The sequence below is a fragment of the Mesitornis unicolor genome, unplaced genomic scaffold (assembly GCF_000695765.1).
Source record: "Mesitornis unicolor isolate BGI_N332 unplaced genomic scaffold, ASM69576v1 scaffold26742, whole genome shotgun sequence".
In the NCBI taxonomy this organism is placed as follows: Eukaryota; Metazoa; Chordata; class Aves; order Mesitornithiformes; family Mesitornithidae; genus Mesitornis; species Mesitornis unicolor.
In genome coordinates, this window is record NW_010170238.1 from 3145 (window position 1) to 23193 (window position 20049).

Genomic DNA, 20049 nt, shown 5'->3' on the forward strand with positions numbered 1-20049 from the left:
CAAGTTTACTGTGTGCAACTGCCTTAAATGTACACAAGTGAGAGATTTGAAGCAGTTCCTTTCAGAGTACACGAATTGTGCTGTTGTCAGACTTGTGTGATGCGGACATCGCTTCTGTGCTGTTTCTGCCTTTATTTGCTCTGACTCTAGAATTCCACCAGCCTTGTGTTGGTTTTGGGGAGAGGAAGGCCTCTTGTTGCTTTGAGGGGAAAAGCTGGCATGCACACTGTCTCTGATGTTTGTAGACCCTATAAATAAGGTCTTTTTTTTCCCCATAGTTATTTACCTCAGATAAATGAGTGGGTACGAAGTTAGGCTGAGTGGCTTGGGTTTTCTGTTTGTTTGTTTTTTGGAATGTCCTAATAATTCATATTCAGATGCCATAAAGTACTATTTCATGTACAAGACAACGCTGTCCAAACACTTTAATAATTTTTGTTAACGCTGTTTGGAGTTCTTCATAAATATTTAATCTACGTTGCAAAGTATTTGGGTTGCCTCATTATTTTCTTCTTCCTGTCATATGAAAAGAAGCTACTTTTTTCCATTTCTGGCTTGTAACATTTGCTTCATCTGAAGTACTTGAGCTGCAATGGTAAAATTAGGTAATGCAGAGTGTAACTTATTTCTGTTTATGCCATGAGAGCTTGGGAAATGAAATAACACGTGCTATGCAAACACAAAAGGTTTGTGCTTTAAATATGCTGTGTGGAATTTTTATTTAATCTTTAATACATAAAAGGCATTCTGCCTTCTCATGCCAGCTGTGGAAGTACTGTCTGGAAGTGGCCTGCTTACTCATGCTACAGGAGACCAGAAAAAGAGTTTGAAAGTGAATGAGAATGTCAGATATTTTACTTTATAAAAAGCAACTTATCTAAGTTTTGAATATGAGGCAGAAGTATCTTTTTTGCCAATGTCAGTTATGTTCACCATGACATCACTTGTGAAGTCTGGCTCTAAATGATCCTGTCGTGTTTCTTGTGCTTTCCGATGAGAAGCATGATTGGACTTTGCTTTTGGGGCCTTTTTTGGAGCTCAGCTGCTGGTGTGGTAGCTTACTTGTGGCTTTCTGTCTGTTCAAAGCTATTGGAAGAGAAAAGAGTCTTGTTTTGTTGTGAACACCTTTAGAATTTTATAATGATGCAAATTGCCTGTATCTCTCTTAAAATGTTGGGTTTTTTAGTGTGATTATTCTGCTCTTTATAACTTAAATAGTACTAAGGTGAAAAAAACATTTTGCGGCCTGAGCTGTTCAGATGAGTATAATTAAGCTTAACTTTGAACTTCAATTTCTCTTGACCCTCAGATAAGCCTTTCACAGGCAATAAATTACCACTCTGAATATTTTTTGTGAGTTAAGAACCTAATGGCAGTTCTCCTTTTTTAACACTTTCGTAGTTCATGGGTATGATCTATGTTTTCTCTCAGGTGATATGATGAGTTAAAATCAGAGCAGTTGTTACCAACTTGTTGGCCTTTAGTGTAGAAGATTGCTTCTTCGGTTCTAAGCAAAGGCTCACTTCCCTGGATGCTTCTTGGTGGCAAAGAATAATGCTTTCTTGGCCTTAGTTGCGACTTTGCCATGGCGTTTACTCTGTGAGCCTGGTAATTATACAGAGAACTGTGCCTCTGAGGTATACCGGGTTCCCCCCCCTCCCATTTTAATGCAGTTGTAACTTGTCTTTTATTTTCACTTATGTGGCCTTGAGAGATGGATGAAGAAAGGGCATAGTTTTTGCATCTATACACTCAAAATACCTGTTGTATTTTTCAGTAATGGGTCATTTCATTCTGCAGTGGAGACTTAAAACTTCGTACTGCAAAAATAACTCCTGTGGCTGCTAGAGGTTCCACCAGCTGCTGTGGCTGCACTGGTGTGAATGGGTGGAGGGGTAGAGCAAGGCCGTTTTGTCTAGTTGTAGGAAACATGGTTGACATTGCAGAGTTTGATACAGCTACAAGTAATCATGTATCTGAGGTAAAATTCTTACATTAAATAGTATGTGACTTGAAGATACCTCTGCCTGAGCCATGAGGTAGTATTTTCTGCTTCTGTGTTTTGGTTTCCAAGACTTGCAAAGCAAACTGAGTTAGGTTTAAGAGTACATATATTTTTCTGACAGCACATAGGACATGTACTGCTCGTTAGTGACTTGACAGTGAAAAAGGAATGTAGCTTGTGAAAGCCAGCTCTTGAGGTTTTTGTAATTAATGCAGATTGAAAAGTCTGAAACTTGTGAATAAACTGCAGGAAGAAGTTCTGTGGATTCAGCCACTTTTCAGACTGGTTTGACAGCCTGCCGCCATTCAGAAGAAACCAAGTGGTTTGTGCAAGCTCCAGATCTTCAGATTGGGATCTTATGGTCTCTGACAGTAATTACTTGAAAGTCCGCTTTCCTTTGTATGTGCTTGGGCTCTCTCAGAACACCTTTACTGAGACTAACTTGGTTAGAAAATTGACATTGTTTCTGCATCTCCAGCTCCTTGTTTTGCCTTCTTGTCTGGAGAAAAACAGTCTGTTCCACAATAATTAAGTATGCTGTGTCTCTTCGTATCTTAGATGAAAGAGAAGATCTCATGTTCTTTTACATGTGTCGTACCTGAAGTTGAAGATTGAGTGGGTTTTTTTCCATCCTTCATCCTGCTTTATTTTCTCTTTAACTTGGTGACAGTTCTGTGGACCTGACAGGTCCATTTTACTGTCAGTCGTCCTTCAGACACCTTGGTGGAAGAGAAGCACGCTTGCTATGTGAGAACATGACCTGCCTCTGCTGTTGACTGGTACAAACGACAGAGTAATTCTTGTTTTGGAGGTGCACTTAATAAGCTGCTCTGCCCACCACGTGGGGAAAAACCCCTACAACTACGTAACGTATGCATTTCTGTTCTACAGAAAGAAAATCTGTTGTGGTGGTTAGTTGAAAACATGGCTTGTGTAAGTGCTTTCTCAGGAAAAACATTAAATACTAGAGAGTTCTTTATCTATTAGAAATGTGTTCAAAAAGCATAACTAAGAATCAAAATTGAGAGCTGAAGACAGACATTTGAATGGGAAATTTGGCACTGGAGTTCTTTTATCAAGTGTTTAAAATGGATGGTTGAAGGCAATAATACTTTGCTTTTAATGTCTTCAATAATTGATGCATTCAAAAATGTTTCCCTGAAACAGTAAGACTCAAAAATATGCAGTGTTTAATGAAGTTAGTCAGATTAAACAATGCAGTGATCCCTTCTTGCCCTGGGCTAGAATTATGAAAGCATTTCCAGCACTGTGGCCTTTAGAAAGGACATGGTGAAGGAGTTTTCCCCAGTGCAGAACGTGCCTGGCCCAGCACTGGTGTCGGTGGTAGCATGAGTGCCTGCTGTCTCCTGGACACTCCTGCCAGATGCCATCGTGTCAGTTTGTCCCACAACCAGCAAGAGTAATGGTGAGATTCCTTCATCTCGAGTGCTGGAGGACTGTGTTCCTTCAGTGGGTAGAAACTCTCTTACGTTGCACAAGTGTTGTCTCTTCCCCCTTGGCTAACAGGACTGATCATAGCTTGCTTTACTGGCTACTCTTCCCAGTCTCATTTGCTGTAGCTGGACATGATCTCTAATATTTGATTTTTTTTTCACTCCATTTTCTTCCTTGGTTCTTCCATCCTATATTTTATTTACCTCTGTGAGCTTTCTCTTGTTCCTGGCATCCCTGTTCTTTTTTTCAGAGTACTCAGTTTTCCATCACCACACTCATCTGCTATTTTGTCCTGTTCTTTTGCATCAGTTTCTTTGGCTCCCAGTTCTCTTCTTTTGCCAGCCATCCCATGCTTCCTCTGCACTTTGCATTGTTGTTGGGTCTGCTTTTTTATTGTTTGCTTTCTTCCTTCTCAGTACTTCAGTCCTTCATTAAGCACTGCATAGGGTTTTTTTCTGTCCGGTCCTCTTTGGTATCTGTGGAATTTGGTACAGAAGTCTCTTGTGTGTTGTGCATTGCACAATCGAGTGCTTTCTGACAGATCCCGAAAGGGAAGGACACCGATACCGCATTTTATTGACTGGATGAAAGTAGTTTGGTAGAATGCATGCTACTTGTTGCTGTAATTCAGCAATAATGAATACTGAGGCATACTAAACGTGCTGTAAAGACATGAACACCACTTTGGAGTAAAGGATGGAAAGCTTGGGGAGCAGCGCATCTCACAGGCAGGTTGTGCTGAGGCTGAGGAACCAAAAGGGTTCCATGGCTTGGTTCAACAAATTGTATAGCAGTTAAATCTTTGTGCATTACCTTTGTTAGTTAGTAGATTATTTTTCACTTTTGAAACAGATTGTCTGCATTGCTCTCACTAATAAGCATTTTTAAGAGTCAGCAGTATTTGATGGATAGAAGAACTTTGAAAATAAAGGGAAAAAAGAGCAGACAGATGCTGCAGTAAGGAGCTTTATTTTGAGATTAATTTTACCTTTTGTGGAACAACTTACAGCAGTCTTGCAAAATCAGTCCTGTAGTATTTTTGCTGGGTTATCCCTCTGAATTAGAGCCACTGAAGAGTGGAAAGAGGCTTTTCCACCCTGACATATAAATGCATAGAGTTCTTGGAATAATTGTTATAATCTTTGTGTTTGTCAGGTAAAGTTTCACTTTTTCACCAAAACTGATCTAATAGCAGCTCTCAAATGAGCAGTCTCATCCCTCTTTCCTTGTATGCTGACTCAAGTGCTTTGCTGACCCAAGTGCTTTACTGATGCTGCAACTGACTTAGGGAACATTTTGTGATACTGTCTTTTTTTTTCAGGTGCAAGGTAATTCTTCTTGATGGCTTTATATTTCTCTTTTATGGTAGCCTTTCAAGTTGTAGAAGTTTTTAGAAACTTTATTTCCTAAAATGTCTAGTCTTGTTTGTAAGAATGAATAATTGTAAAGATGGAACTTTCGTGAAGAAATCAGCCAAAATACAGCTCTCTGGATCCCATTGTTTCACAGCAGTTTTGCTCTGGAAACAGACTTAAATATTGTACCCATCTTTAGCCCTATAAATGTGTATGAGGGTTGCTGACTGCATAGTGTATGTGCAATTTCCCTTCAAATATAACTCGTGCACAAGGTGTATCAGTTTGTTAATCTCTCAGGGAAGCTTATTTCTGTTTTCTTAAAAATTTCTTGGAACAGATTTCTTAAAACACTCCTTTTTCCTTTTGAAGATCAAGTCCTTAACAATTGTGTTTTACCAGGACCTGGTGGAAACAGTTTGTATAACTGAGAAGTAACTGGTTTAGGGGTTCATTGTTGGTAAAAGCATCATAGAACGTAACGTTTTCATATTGGTCAATAATGAATGTGGAAAAACGAACAATTTCTCTTTTTACAGAAAAACCTGCCATTGCTCCACCTGTCTTTGTATTTCAGAAGGACAAAGCACAGAAGGTAAGGAGATGCTGATATGCTGGGATTTTTATTTCTGTTTTATTCTGTAGCCCTGACCCATTCCACGGTGAGAAGCAGTTTGTATTGTTTTGAAGATGAATAATAGATCATTAACATTATTAATGGGCACAGGGTGAAGAGATACCGGAGGGCTAAAACTGGACAGAGGTATGAATGTGGCATGAAACGGGTACCTCTTCTGACAGAAGATGGACCAAATCTAGGAGAAAAATATCTTCAAAGCTGTATCTTGAAAGGAACAGGTGGCAAAGGAGCACTGACAGTTGTATGATAAAACTATAATACTACTTTTTCTGATAATAGAGTTAAGACACAGTGAAGAAATCCCATGGTCTAGATGATTGCTTTTCACCTCAGTGTGTTTAAGTGTATCTCCTATCTTTGGTTAGTCAGCTGGGAAGTGTCTAGTTACCTCAGAAAATGGTGATCCTGTTCCCTCACCTGTCTTTCTACCTCTGCCATGTGTTCTTGTCCGCTGCCTTTTGGGTCTGTGGTAGCAGTTGCCCAGTGTTGAGGTGGGGCGAAGCTGTGCCATGATCTCCTGGAAGGTGCCCGTGGGTGAGCTTGTGTTGAACCAAGGCTGGCACAACCCATTCTGTGGCTGCAGGAGGAGTAGAGCCCAAGAGGGAAATGAGAGTTGAAGGAAGGAGCAGGACCTTCCCTTTGGTGAAATTGCTATTACACTGAAATAGTTGCAATGGAAAACCATGACCGTGTGGAGTGCAGTGTAGTTTGCATTCCTTTTCACTGTGAAACAAAATGTTAGAAATGAGTGCTAGGGTGCAATTTTCTTTTTTGTTCATTTTTAAAACCATAAGCCTTCCAGTTTCTTATATAGTAAAAATGTTTTCAGTGAAATTGATAAGAATCTCAATATATAGTGGTATTTAATTCTGCCTGGTTAATAGTAAAAGCTGTTAACACCTGGGGAAAACCCCCCAGAAACAAAAACACAGAATCAAAGTTACCCTTTTTTCAGCTGAAGCTGGTGGGAACCAAGAGAAATGTACTCATGTACACGATACACTCTTTGTTGAATCACTGGGCTGTTATATTATCTGTGCAATCAGAAAATAATCTCAAATGTCTGAATAGAAATACTCAACCACTTTGCAGTTAGTAGCTTTTCTTTGGTTTGGAACAAGTACCGGACTCGAGCTTTCTCACGGGTTTAGTAGGCATACTCCTCAGCAGGAGCTTGAAAGCTTTTGTCAGCTTGGAAAGGATTTAAATCTGCCGTTCTTCTCATGTTAGCTGATCAAATTAACTGCATCTTAGAGTAAATACTTTTGAGACGTTTCTTCCAATTACATTTTTTCCAGTGACAATTTACGTGTACCCTGGAATGAAGGGAGCGCTAGTGTTTGTGCTGTCAGATTGGATCAGGTTGTTTCCTTCTGGGCAACAGCTCCCAATCGCCCGCTGTTGCTTAGGCTGTTGCTGAAGCCCCTTCTGAGTTGCACCATGGTGAGTTTTCTGCCCAGGTGTCCTTCAGCCTGCCAGTGCTTCCACAGTGAGTCTGGAAGCAGTGATCAGAGCCACGTGCAGCCCAAGCAGAGCAACGTGGTCCTGTGTCCTTTCTTTGCTGGCTTGTCCTTCAGTGCCAAGCTGATGGGTCTTGCGTTCTCAAATTCCACCACGTTGTACCTCCTGTTCCTGCACAGAGTGTGCACCTCCAGTGTTGGGCTGTAGGACAGATCTGTGGCACCTCTGCTGGGGAGTGAGGTGGAGGGGACTGTGTGTGACAAGGCCTGAGGGTGAGCCAAGCATCTTGAAGGCACAGGGGTTAGAAATGAGTTAGGAATGGATCTAAATACGAGGTGGTGTTGATGCTCGAGGGGGCTGGCTGTGGTCAGTATGGAGTAGCTCTTGCTTGGCTGGGGGACAAGGCTTGTTCCTTGAAGCAGATCATGAAGAGTCTGCCAGTGGCATCTCTCACTTGGTTGCCAGTTTCCAAAGTGTAATACATCTAGTAACAAACATAAATGTTTATGTTAAGCTGTGTCATGGGTGGAGATGTATTATTTTCTTAAAAAGGGGGAGGGGTGGTTAATCATTTTAGTCCCTTATATTGTGTGTATTTGAGACTGGGGAGAAGTGTCAGTGCTGTGCTGCTCATCATTTTGTTGAATAAAGGGCCAAAGCCTGCTTGTTGCTTGTGCCAGTAGGTGGGGTTTTTGAAATGTTTATACAATAGTAATAAAGTCAGCCATAAGTAACAGCCACTTAATATATGCTGTGTATATCAGAACCTGGTGTTCAGGCCAGCTGAGTGTCGCTTTAATCAACTTAATCAAGAAAACATGGCTGGGGTTACACACTGGTTGAGACCTTTCACTGTATTTTTGGAAAAGACTTAACGGCTGAGTGTTACAGTTAAATGTTAACTCTGTTACTGTGTCCATACAAAGTGTCTGGGTAAGTGCATTGCCTGCTGCAAAAGATTATCCTTACTGAAGTTAACGAGAAAAATCTAGTAACAGCAGTTTTTCTTAGAGCAGTGTTTTGAAGGAAATACAAAAGTAACTTCAAAATAGTTGACAAATAACACACCTCTAAAATATGTAAATTCTCTATGTAAATGACAATTTTAATTTAGCAAAATGTCTGTCTAGTCAGGTTGGCTTTATTCTGGAGCTGTAACCAAGTGTTCACAGAGGCTTTTCAGCAGCAGCACAGCAATCTGACAGTGAGCTGAGAGGAGAAGGCATCGTATTGTGTGTTCAGTAAACTGTCCCTGATGATTATTTGGATGTTCGGCTTGTGCTCTTCTGCATCAAACAGGACATCCTGAGCAGGATTATTTTGTTGCACTGTGTTCAGGCCCTCTCAGTATTGGGGCTGGGTTGATGCTGTTAGTGGTCTTAACTGACTTTTCTGGAGCTAACCTTGTTTACTATTAAGTTAAAGAACATTATTTTTGTAGAAATCTCTGCCAAAGTTTGTGTTTATGAGGTTTCAGATGTCTGCTTCTCCATTAGAAGTTGGAAAATATCCAGCATGTTGTAGGACAAAATGCATACTCATCTGGAAACAAACTCTTTAACCTGTTGTTCCAGCTAAGGTTGTGCACAGTTTAGTAAAACATCAGAACATGCAGTCTGGCATGTTTATTTAGAAGGGACCAAGAGTACGTGGTGCTTGGAGTGATGCCTGTTAATTTTACTTTCAGTACAGAGGTTCTGGTTGTTTTCTTTTGCAGTTAAAGAGACAGAATTAGTCTGTTCTGATTTTCATTACAGATGTTAATTAATGGTGGATGTGAAGCTGGCTGTTTCCACATTTTTAGAGTGAGTGTCCATTTTCATTATTTTCATATCTCCTTAACTCTTTGAACTATTTTGACAATGTGTGAAATAGAGATAGTTGGATGCTACCATTCACATTTGCAAGAACTGTGTTCTTCATACACTGCCATTCATTTTCCTGACAAGCAGAGCCTCTGCTGCTGACACTAGTTGGAAAATTCCACCAGCTTAGGAAGAGTGATAGCTGTTGAGATCTGAAAGCAACGTGAAGTCCTAACCTCACTATGTTAAGCATAGAATATCGCTGTTTCCCTATTGTCTATCCGGATAACTAACACATGAACTATAATGTGCTTTTATGGCACTTTTTGAATTCAAAGTTTCAATTGATAGATGCAGCTTTTTCTATGATTAATTTTTGTTGCTTGTTAGACTTGCCGTTCTGCTCTGGAACTAATTTTAACTTCTGCCATAAAACTGTTCCATGACAGTTTTTGTCCATAGGTTACTTGAAGTCATTTTATTAAGTTAACTTTTATAACGTACATTTCTGAGGTCAAAGTATTCTGAAATCTTTCTTGCATTTACAAGTCTTTAAGCAGGTATAATAGCTCAAACAAATCTAACCAGTAGTGTTGTAGAGAAACAATCCAAAACTGCTTTTAAAGTGGTGTCCTTCTGCAAGTGTGAGCTGTGGTGAGTTTAGAAAAGAGAGAGCTGTATTATATGATACACAAAGTTGGGATTGGTTGAAGTCCTGGTTTGATGTAGTGTGATTTGGAAGTGTCTGGGTTTCAGTGATTTGAGGAGGTGGATGATCAGAAAATGTTCATGCCATGGGCATGACTTGTAGCTTTAGGATGGTGGCAGAAAGAACTCTGTAAGTAACTTGTGTAGGGAGAAACAACTGTATCTCATTTTCCAGGCTCTTGGTATTGTTACACAGCTGAAGTGGTTTTGTTAGGGAAACCCAATTGAACTGTTGTAAGTCAATAGTAACTTAGAGTTAAAATTAATGCTTATGAGTTCATAACTGTGAATATTTTGCTATATTGCTGCACTTAGAAAAACAATCATAAATGTACTTGGAGAGGACAGTTGTGCAAGGCAAAGCTTGGAGTAAGGAGAGGCTGGTAATGGCAAAAGCTGCTGAGGACACCAACAGGAGTTTTCCTCCACTATAAACAGGAAAAGGTTGTGAAAAGATAGACCATAAGTCGTCTTTTTGGGCCATTGGATATTGGTGCTAGTTGGGGGAAGATGAGGAAAGGAGGCATAAATAGCACAACTTGGAATTGGGAGGAAAAACTGACCCGAGAGCGTTTGTGCCAGTCTTTATGAAAAAGCAGTATTATTTCCTTGCCTACATTTGGTGGTTTTGGCATCGTGTTAATCTTAACTTTTATGTATTTCTTCAAATCCCTCCTTATTTCCTGCAATGCAGAGGAAGTGAAATCTCCAAGTACAGTTTAACTTATTTAGTCTAGGTGTGTTATTTTTGTTTTAATAAAATGGATGTTCTTGGATCTGGCTGAACAAGGTGAGTTTGTGTAGGTGGCTTCCTAACATTATTAATCTCTCCATTGATCTTTGCATTAATGTTTAAGAAACAAGAGCCAAGTTCTCCCAGAACTGTCCTTACAAGGAATGGTTCCTCCAGAGAAGAGGAGCTCAAGGAGGGACCAATCATCACAGACATAAAACATTGCAGGAGAAATGAAGAGAATGAACTGTTCTTCACTTTGATCAAGAACCAAGATTAGAATTTGTGAAGTAGAGAGATTAGAAAACACCTTCAGTAGCCAGCATGACTGAAGACTGAAATGAATTTCAAGAGCTTGCAGTTTTCTTTGGATGTGTGTTTTTGAGAACAGCTGAACACACTTCTGTCTGGAGCAGTTCTGGTGTGACACATCCATGAGGCCTTTGTTGGTTTTGTCTTCCATGACTTAAACCACATGCTGTTCACAAAATTATGAAACTTGCAGTACTTTCGGATCCATTTAATACATTCATTTTTTTTAAATAAAATTTTATGTATTGACCTGGTCAAGAAATTCTCATCTTGGTATCAGATTTTTCTGTGTGCGAGTAGTGATTGGCAATAGTTGCTATTTTGGGTTTCTTTCCTGAGTCTTGGAGCACATGTTCCGGTTTTGCTTAGGGTAGAAGTCAAATTGGTGCTAGGTTACCTTGCTTATTTCACTTTTTAAAAATACTTGCCTCATATTACAAGATTTACTGAAAACTGATGCATGTGTACTTAGCCTACTTGGAAGTATTCTAAACTGCATTGGTATGAATTACTTGCAAAATAATTTGTCATTTCCACACTTTAAGTATACAGCACAAGTGGGCTTTGGATGCTCTTGCATTATTGGCAGTTTTATGATCTGTAGCTACAAGTCAGCATAAGTTGCTCATGAGGCTCCATATTTTTTCTTTGAATTTTTCTGTACCTGAGCATGTGAGCTACCACCATCCGCATGGTCCTCTGAGGGGGGCCTGGTGATCATCCTGGTGATGGTGAGCCCATCAGGAGATTCCTTTGGGCTGTTGACAAGGATGGTTTCCCCCATCCTCATTCCCTCATACTGTTCTGGTTATAGCTTTCAGCATTTTTCCCACTCTGGTTTTTAGGGTCCTGTTCCCCCACAGGTTCTCCAAAGGCTGTGTGAATGGGGGCAGGGTTGTCTCCATCGGCTGCACCACAGCTGGACTGGGTCTGTGGTAGTAGCAGTAATGGGTATAGAAGGTTGGGTGGAGGACTGAGGTGTCTTTATACATGCATACCATACATATGTTGCACACGCTGTGACCAGTTCCAGTTAGCCTTTGCATGCTGTTCTGAGCCAAAGAGGTCAGAATAGCCGAGTGCTAGTCTTGGTTTAATTTTTGGTGACAAACAAGAGGCTTTTTTAACTCTTCTCTCTCATTCTGTGGGATTTTATGCTGGTGTTTGGGTCTGTTAGTAACAGCCTCATATTAAAATGAGAAAATTTTGAGAATATAAAAATCTGGCTTCCCCAGCTTTACCTGACATAATGTTATCCCCATTAAATAATTTTTTATTATTTTGAGCCTTAACAATAGTAATTTATTTAACTTTAACTTGAGTAACTTCACTGAAATGCAAGGAACCCACTGATGAAATTGCGTCTATTGCTGTCTCTTGTAATTGCTTCGGTTTGATAACAGGCCAAGCTACAGCTGCAGAAATTTGCGCCCTGAAGATCTAAAAGCTGCTGTTTATTTTTGAGGTTGCTGTTTACTCTGAATGCTTTCTTAGAGCGAGCCCCAGTTATGTGCTGCTTAGAGACATCTTTGCCTGGCTGCATGATTTTCCAGATACTCCACCGTGAGACACCAGGAGGCCTGGCCCACAGATCGCAGTAGGGAGAACGTCCTTGGCCTGTTTATTATCCATGGACTGTAATTTAGCCCTTTATCACAATAAAGTTATTCAGGCTCAAAATCTTTTTAACTTTTTATTCTTCAGACATGTGCAGAATATGTTAATGCTTAATTTTTGTTCTGCAAGTGATGACCTGCAGCGTTAAATGATCTGAAGAAATGTAAAGAGTCTGTGGCAGAAGTTGAGCAGATATCAAATCCCATTAGTGTGTGCTAGCTATCCTGTCACCTCCCTCCTTGAAATACATCTGCAAACCTTTTAATTTACAAAAGAAAACATTGGCACTGCTCTTCAGATAATTCACCATGGCATGAATATGAAGGGATTGTGTCTTCTGGGAATGTTATATTAATGAATTTCTGTGGAGAATCTTGTAATCACCCCACCTCCCTCAAATGTGGTCTGAAGAAGCAGTGAAGGACAGTTACTGACAGTAATGGTCTAATTCTTATGTTTGAGTCTGGGGGTAGAAGCAATCGCTGTTCTTCAGGTGTTTAGAGAAGGAATTACCCCCAGCAACCCCGTGCCTGGCAAAACGCTCCTTTGCTGGGGACACAAATTTTTATCTGACTTTCAAAAACAGTGCATTTGCTCCAACTGATGATTTTTGTGGGGAGGGGAAGCTAATTCAGTCAGCAGGTTCTGCTGCCTGGTTTGCGCGTATTCTAACTGGTGTCTCAGCAGCAGGCAACTCCTGCCTTACTGTGAAAGCAGTGGAACTTAAACTGCGATTCGCAGATCCTCTCGCTAGGCCAACTGCTCTCTCATCTTGCAGCCTTGCACTGAAGAGACGTTGTCTTTTTTGCTCCCAGTCCCCTGCAGAGCAAAAAGCTTTGTTGGATTCAGGCGAGGACCCCCAGGGAGAGCTTGAGCCTCCCCACCATGGTCTGGGTCACAGAGCGTCAGCTGGTGAGCACGTCTCTGAGCACCCTGCTCCCACTGTGGCCTCAGCCAGCACTGCCCTGAGTCCTGCTGCTGGAGCCCATCTTGCTCCTATTCAACAAGAACTGGCAGGGGTAAGTGTGAACCTACCAAGTACTTCTACTGCCCAGGGGACTGAAGAGAGAAGTCCCTTCTAGGAGGAACCTGTTACTGTGAACTTCAGGGAGTGCAGCTCACTCACTGTCTGATTGTTTGATATTGAGTGTTGGGCCCCTCTAAGGTGTTTTAATTAGCAGAAATGAAACTTGTTTGGGACTCCCTAGTGGGTGTAATTATAGAAGACACATCAAGTATTAATTTTAAAATTTAGGATGTGAACTGTGTGTTTGCTAAGGATAAGAGCTCTTCTAAATGAGTGAGAAAGTGGGTAAATATGAGGGATTTGCTTCAAACAGTTAGAGGAAGATTGTTTATTCTCTCTGAGCCATGATACTGCAGCTTGACAAAGTTAGCAGCTAAAGCTCTGTTTCTTCCAGATATAAACAGGAGCTTGTCATGCCAACCTGTAATGTACTTAACAGATTAAAAACAGCAAGAAAGATGCTAAAAAAGAACTTTGAATTGAGGTACTTGGGAGGGAACCCATCAGTTCCTTGAGGTAGGAAAAGCTGTCAGTGCTCTTAAGATTTTTCTACTGATGGTGCAGCAAAATAATTTTTGAAAGGTTAGATGACTAAATGCCTGCTACTGTATAATTCAGAGCAGTTTTAAGTGTTTGTAATCTTTCTGGATGATGGACTCTTTCCTTGGTGCAGGTGAATGTCACTGCTCATGGTGATCACACACACATCGTGTGCTGTTCGATAGATCTTTGCCTGTAAGGCTGTTCCACGCAGTACCTGCACCCTTCTCTTGCACTAGTATTCTTTTCCCCCCCAAGAATAGACCATTTCAAGTAAACTCGGTGCTGAATGGATCATCATGAGGAGGTACAAACAGCTGTAGGTCAGGGACCTTTTGGTGCCCAGACTGTCAGGTGTTGTTGGATGATCTGCTGCAGAAATACTTTCTATTTCAATTGTTTTTAAGGTTAAAGTTTTCAAGGGTTAATATTGAATATAGCTAGTAAATGTAGTCACAGACTTCTATGTCAGGTTTTTGCTATTTGAAATTGCCAGTGTTACTAGAACTGGCCAAGAGATCTGTATTAACCAGACTTTCAGGAAAACTGCAGCAAGTGGTCGTTATCTTCGACTTGTTCTTAAACAGCAGAAAATCTTACCTCAGTTAACTCAGGTCTGGAAGAAATTTAAGAACCAAAATTACAGTTAGGGAATGTATGCGGGAATTCTTGGCTGTACACAACAGGTGTCTGCGCATCCTTGAACTTTATGCTGTTCACTTGAATTTATGGAATAATACAGTGCTCAGAATAGGCATGTAACACTCTCATATGCACTGGCAAGTGTTGTTCAAATTATCCCTGTTTCTCAGAGTAAAACAGTCTCTTATCTTGAAAAATATACAGAAGGTGGATGGATGCATCTTCAGAGTGCTCACACTGCTTTGCTGCAGCAGAAAGTTTCATGAAAACTTCCCTGGGCCCTGGGGGAGACAGACGCATTAAGAGTGAGTTCTGAAGAAGAGACACTGCCTATTTCTTGTTTACTTGGTATTGTTTGATACTTTTGCTGTGACATTAACACAGTGTGGCTGGAGATACGGGCTCTTGCAGAGCTGGCCATGATGTCTAAGCCATGCTAGGCCACAGCAGCGGTTGCCGTGTGAGCAGGAATCCATTGTTGAAGAGGTTCTGAAACAGATTTTAGGCAACAGCCATGGCAATTGAATAACGTTATAAATGTGCAGATTGCAGACTTGCTGTACCATGCTCTGAAGTCCTTTTACATAAGACTTTTTGCATCTTAAATGTATTTTTCAAGGACAACCACTGTAAGTGCACTCTTAGAGATTTCACCTGATTACATTATCCTTTTATTTTTTTGCTTTACCTGAATTCTCCCTTGGCTTCCCTGTTTCTGCTCATTATTGTGAATGAACAAAAACTGGCAAATCTGTTGAAGTTTGTGTAAGTTGTTCTTGGTTAGTTTAACAACTTTATTTCAGTATGGGATGGTAATTACTTTCATTTGCACTTAAAAAGCAGTTGGTAGCCTTTAAAAGGTAATTTGGGTAATTGGAAATGAGTCAGAATTGTAGGAGCCTCTATTTAGAAATTTTCTGTATCTGGGCTTCTGAAAGTAGGGGGAGGAGGAAGTAAGTGAAAGGTGTCTTCTGTTCCTCAATGAGGAGTAAATTGTAGGTTGGATTTTGATGTTGCTGTTTAAGTGTCTCTTCAGCTTCTGATTTCAAAGAAGTGAATGGAGAGAAGTTGAGTCACCTTGGTGGTGCCTTACAGGATGAGGTGGTCCTGGCTGTGTAGTGTTCTTGTGTAAAACAGCCGTTGCTCTAAAGTACAGACTGAGCAGCCTGGAAAGAGAGGCCTGCAGTGGAGAGACTGGACTGCTGCTTATTATCACTGACTGTAATCTGCTGTTTTTTCCAGTCTGTCAAGTAAACTGTCATGCATTCCCCCTAAGTTTTCTCTGGTCTCCCCAGATTCTCCCAAATGAGCAACACTGGTAAGCAACCTCTGGCTGTGGCGGTAACTTCCTTTATAGTACGGCTACACATGCAAACAAAGCTTATGCTGACAGAGGATATCTAACAGAGGGTGCCTGCAGCCCTGTGCCACCTACCTTTAACTCCGCCAGGTTTGACCAAGGATCCCGAGAAGTGTGGAGACTCCTCTGTGGGCAGAGGCAGATGGGAAGGGAGAGAACTTCTTGCTTCCTCAAGCATTTGACTCCTCACTGCAGGTTCTTCCATATCATCACCTAGGAAGGAGATGTGGGACATCTGGCTTCATCAGGTGCACACAGCTTTGTTTTCTTGAAAGCCTTTCTTCAAAAGATGAAGGATTTAGGAATATTTTTCAACATCTGTAAGAGCGAATTGAGAAAACTGAACCTGGATATCTTAAATGCTCAGACAGGAGTTTCAGTACTGAGGCAGGCATAAGTGAGGCTCTCTGGCCTGTCTGTGCTTGGGGATCAACCTAAGGGACTATGGCATTTTTCTTGTCTGACCTTTGAATTCCCGAGTCTATGGAACATTTAAACCTGTTGTTACATTTTTCTGGTAGGAGTTTTTTGCAAGGCCTGTCCCAACCTCCCCAGGCAATAACTTGACAGTGCACGCAGTGTGTGAATGGGTATGGATGGAGGTATTGAATGGGTAGATGGAGGTAGTGTACCAAATGATCCAGATATTTCGATGCCTATGTAGGAAAAATACATTTGAGAGAAAGGGAAAGTCCTTTTCTACTTCTGTGCAGCATCTGCTTTGACTGGGGTTGGCAACGTCAGTAACTGCTGTAGCGCTCGTCGTGTGGGCACTTGCAGAGCTTTAATCTCCTAGAACTCTTGGACTGGGAAGCATGGAAATAATTTGGAGAGAGCAGATCCTCAGCAGGTTACAGAGTTGGTTTTGGGTGTTGATGCTCCTGGCCTACTAGATGCTGTGATGGTATATTGAGTTGTGCTTGCATCAGCTGATGAAATGACCATGATGTGATAGTTTGAAGCTTGTGCTATACAGGTTTCACCTTTTTTTGGGCTGTGTTACTTGAGCATTGAGAATACAGCACATATCAGTAACAGCTTAAGAAGTTTTTGAAATTCATGGGGAAATCATGTGTTGGCTTTTAAGGATTTCTGCACATAGAGATCTGCAGTTTCATTAATGCAGTACTGTACTAAATTATTTTCTTCTGCTTTCAGGTGTTTTGCTAAAAATTGAAACAAATTGCTGATATATGACAACACTTTCTATGTAAAATAGATTTTCTTTTTTCTTCTGACTTCAGATGCCGATTCTTGAAGCAGATAGGTGACAATGATTTTCTACTTTAGCCTTATCTTTTGGGAAACCGGTGTATGTTGGCAAGGGAGATGCCTGATAAGTGGAGTACTTGACCAGTTATGTAGACAAAGCATGGATCATCAAATACAGTGTGGGATTGGGCTGATAGATGTGTGTGTTTCAGAACTGTCAATAGCTTTTCATTCCCTATGCTAAGGGTTTCAGAAGTCCTTGACTGGGATGCTAGTGAAGTAGCTATACTTTTCTATTCATGTAAAACAAACTAGAAAACCTCTTAAACTTAACTGCATAGATGAAATGCAGTGTAAATGGCTTTTTATTTACATTGAGTGAAATACAGACAGTATCTAGATTCTAAATATGAGCAGTGCCACATAGAAAGTTTTGTACTTTCTGGTGTTCTGTACCCAGGGTGTGTATTTCAGATTATAGACCTGTGCAGCCCTAGCAAGTCCTGTTGTGTTGCTGGGTCCTCGTGTCTCTGCCTGTTCTTCATACCAGTGTGACCAGTTGCAGTGAGGCAGGATGAGCTCTGGGGCCAACATGGGCTTTGTCTGTGAGGGGCTGTCCCTCCACAGGTCCCCCAAGCTCTGCAGTGAGCCCTGAAGGCGAGGTGTGTGACCTTATGTCCTAGGGCAGCAGTGGGAGGAAAGGGAGCGTTGGACCTGGGGAAGGTCCAGCGTGTCAGGAGGTGTTGTGATGAGATGGGGGTGCTGATGCTGCCCTGGTCACCGTGCGTGGTGAAAGGAATTTATCATGGGATTGGGATTTGCAGGAGCAAGGGAAATTATCAGATGAGGACCTGGCAGAGCAAGTAGGAGAGAGACCTAGAAATCATCAGAGAAGATGTGAGACTTCTGTTCAAAGACTTTTAATATTATGACCATTTGTAGTCTGTGATGCTTCCTGTCTTGTTCTTGGTGCTGTGGGAGATGCCAGGGACTGTCCATTGCCAATTGCTGTGACAATCTCATAGTACTGGTTTAGAGCATGCTTTGAAAGATGTTCCTCCAGTGCTGTCCTTTCGTTGAAGGGACCGATGCCATCTACATTAATTAGGAAAAGTGCTTTGGAATGAACTCCCAAATAATGGGTATGGTCATGATGAGTTTAAAACTTCAATGATATTTTTAAAATCAAACCAAATTTGAAAATTGTCACATTCATGTTTTCAATATATAGAAAATTGTAACAGTTGTTGCTTAGTCTCTAGGGATGTTAGTGCTTGGATATGATTCTTCAGGTATCTTATTTGTAAATTAAATAACTTTAATTAATCTTATTAAATAGTATTTAGCTGAAACTCAGTATGCCTACATGTATGTCATAAAAATTGTGCTTTGCCATGGGTGTATATCATTGACAGTAAAGAAAACAATCTCCAAACTGATGATTAAAGCATTTTGATTTATCCAAAGAGATTGAAATGTTCAGTATGTGATTTTTGTTTTATCATTGTCATCTGATTTCAGAGATCAGCAGATGGATCAAGTCCAGAAGATGGAGATGGTAAGGGACTTGACTGTATGATTAAAAACCACAAGTATATATCTCCAGGATTTTGTGCATTTTCTATAATTAATTTCTATAATTACTGTTTTCCTGCAGAATCTGATCGAGAGGATGGGAACTACTGTCCACCTGTAAAGCGTGAGAGAACTTCATCCCTAACTCAGTTCCCTCCTTCTCAGTCAGGTAAGCGTTTTTACAGTATCATGTGTGAGAGGTGGGGTTCCTTAGAATTTTTCAGTCATGTCAGCAGTCTCATTACTGTCTGCTGTGCTTTGGTTTAGACCACAGCAACCATGTACTCTGCCTTTTTCTGTGGTCTGTGTTAGCAAACTCTGAAGCCCAAAGGAGTCAATAGGTTTCTTTTCAAAATTTCTTCTGTCTGTAAGTTTATATATATTTGTAGTTTCAGCTTTTAATCTTATGCTGTTAAATTGAAGAATTTACCATAAACCTTTTTGATTTGTTGTGATCAAGTCACTGCTTAATGTTTATATAAATCCACCCTTTTTCATAGTTACTCTGCCAGGCAAAGCTTCTAAGTCCCAGGTTGTGCTTAAGTTGGTTTAGTCCTTTCCTTTTCTCCTATTCCTTTTAAAGTGCAGAGGATTCGGTGCATTCCAGCAACATTTTCACCTGGCAAACACTACCTGTTTGTGTGTACAGTCCAGAATGTTTCAGCTTTGGTTGAGAACTGTCTTAAGATATATCTGTGCCTGGGGCATGTTTGGAAACACTGATGCTTTGTTTCTCTCATCTTGGTTGAAGTAAAGGAGATGAGAAAAGCAGTGAAGGAGAGAACAGGAAAAATATTCCTGTGACATACAGCACATTCAGGAAGGGTGACTAAAAGATGAAAACAGCTACTTTGCTTTTAATTTTAAAGAAATAAGTGACGATGGAATTTAAAATGTAGTTGCTGCTATTTTATAGGCACGGTGTTCTCATTTCATGCTGCCAGAATCCCTTCTCCTTCAGATCCTGATTTTCTGGTGTGCAGCTTAGCGGGTTTTCAGGGGACAGCCCTGTTGATTATGGCACAGGGAACCGGTGTTGCTGCTGTCTGCTTGCCCATCACTCCTCATAAAAGAACACTGCACAAAAATAATGAATAGGGTGGGTTTTTTTTGTCTGAAGGTTTTCTGTTAGGATAACAGAATTTGTATAGTCTGTTAGGAGCTTTCTTATTTATTGGGCATTATGTTTCTAGGTTCTCTGTAATCACTAGCTCCTCTAGTCTGTTATGCCTTTATCTTTTGAGATTAGAATATCTAAAATCTCATATTTTGGTTAATCCTAACATTTGTTAGGAAGTGGAGGAAAACAATTTATTTGGCTCTCTTTATGGTTAAATACTGGATGTGTCAGGACTCAGTATACTTTCACAGCATCTGCATGGCCAATGCACTGGGTATGGTCACTTATTCCCTGTTTGACTCCCTTGTTCTCCTCTGTTGTGTGATGTTGTGAAGCAGTGACAGCTTTGATTGGAATTGCAACTTCCATAAAGGCTTCTTTGAATATTGCTGACAGTAATTGTTGGCCTTGGTTTGCAGAAAATCTTTAACTTTCCAAAACTCTAAGTTTATTGTGGGGTTATGTTTCTCTCAAGTGTAGGG

At 40.7% G+C, this 20049-nt stretch overlaps 1 protein-coding gene across 1 annotated transcript in view; it reads left to right on the top strand.

Moving 5' to 3' along the window:
* The first annotated feature begins 1930 nt into the window (after window positions 1–1930).
* Window positions 1931–20049, top strand: part of RANBP3 (RAN binding protein 3) — a 35871-nt gene continuing 17752 nt past the window's right edge. Inside the window, exons 1-6 of the mRNA XM_010179634.1 lie at window positions 1931–1981; window positions 4782–4788; window positions 5355–5410; window positions 12907–13110; window positions 18394–18430; window positions 18530–18616. Coding sequence (XP_010177936.1) covers window positions 1931–1981; window positions 4782–4788; window positions 5355–5410; window positions 12907–13110; window positions 18394–18430; window positions 18530–18616 — 442 coding nt within the window. The remainder of the gene's footprint in view (window positions 1982–4781; window positions 4789–5354; window positions 5411–12906; window positions 13111–18393; window positions 18431–18529; window positions 18617–20049) is intronic.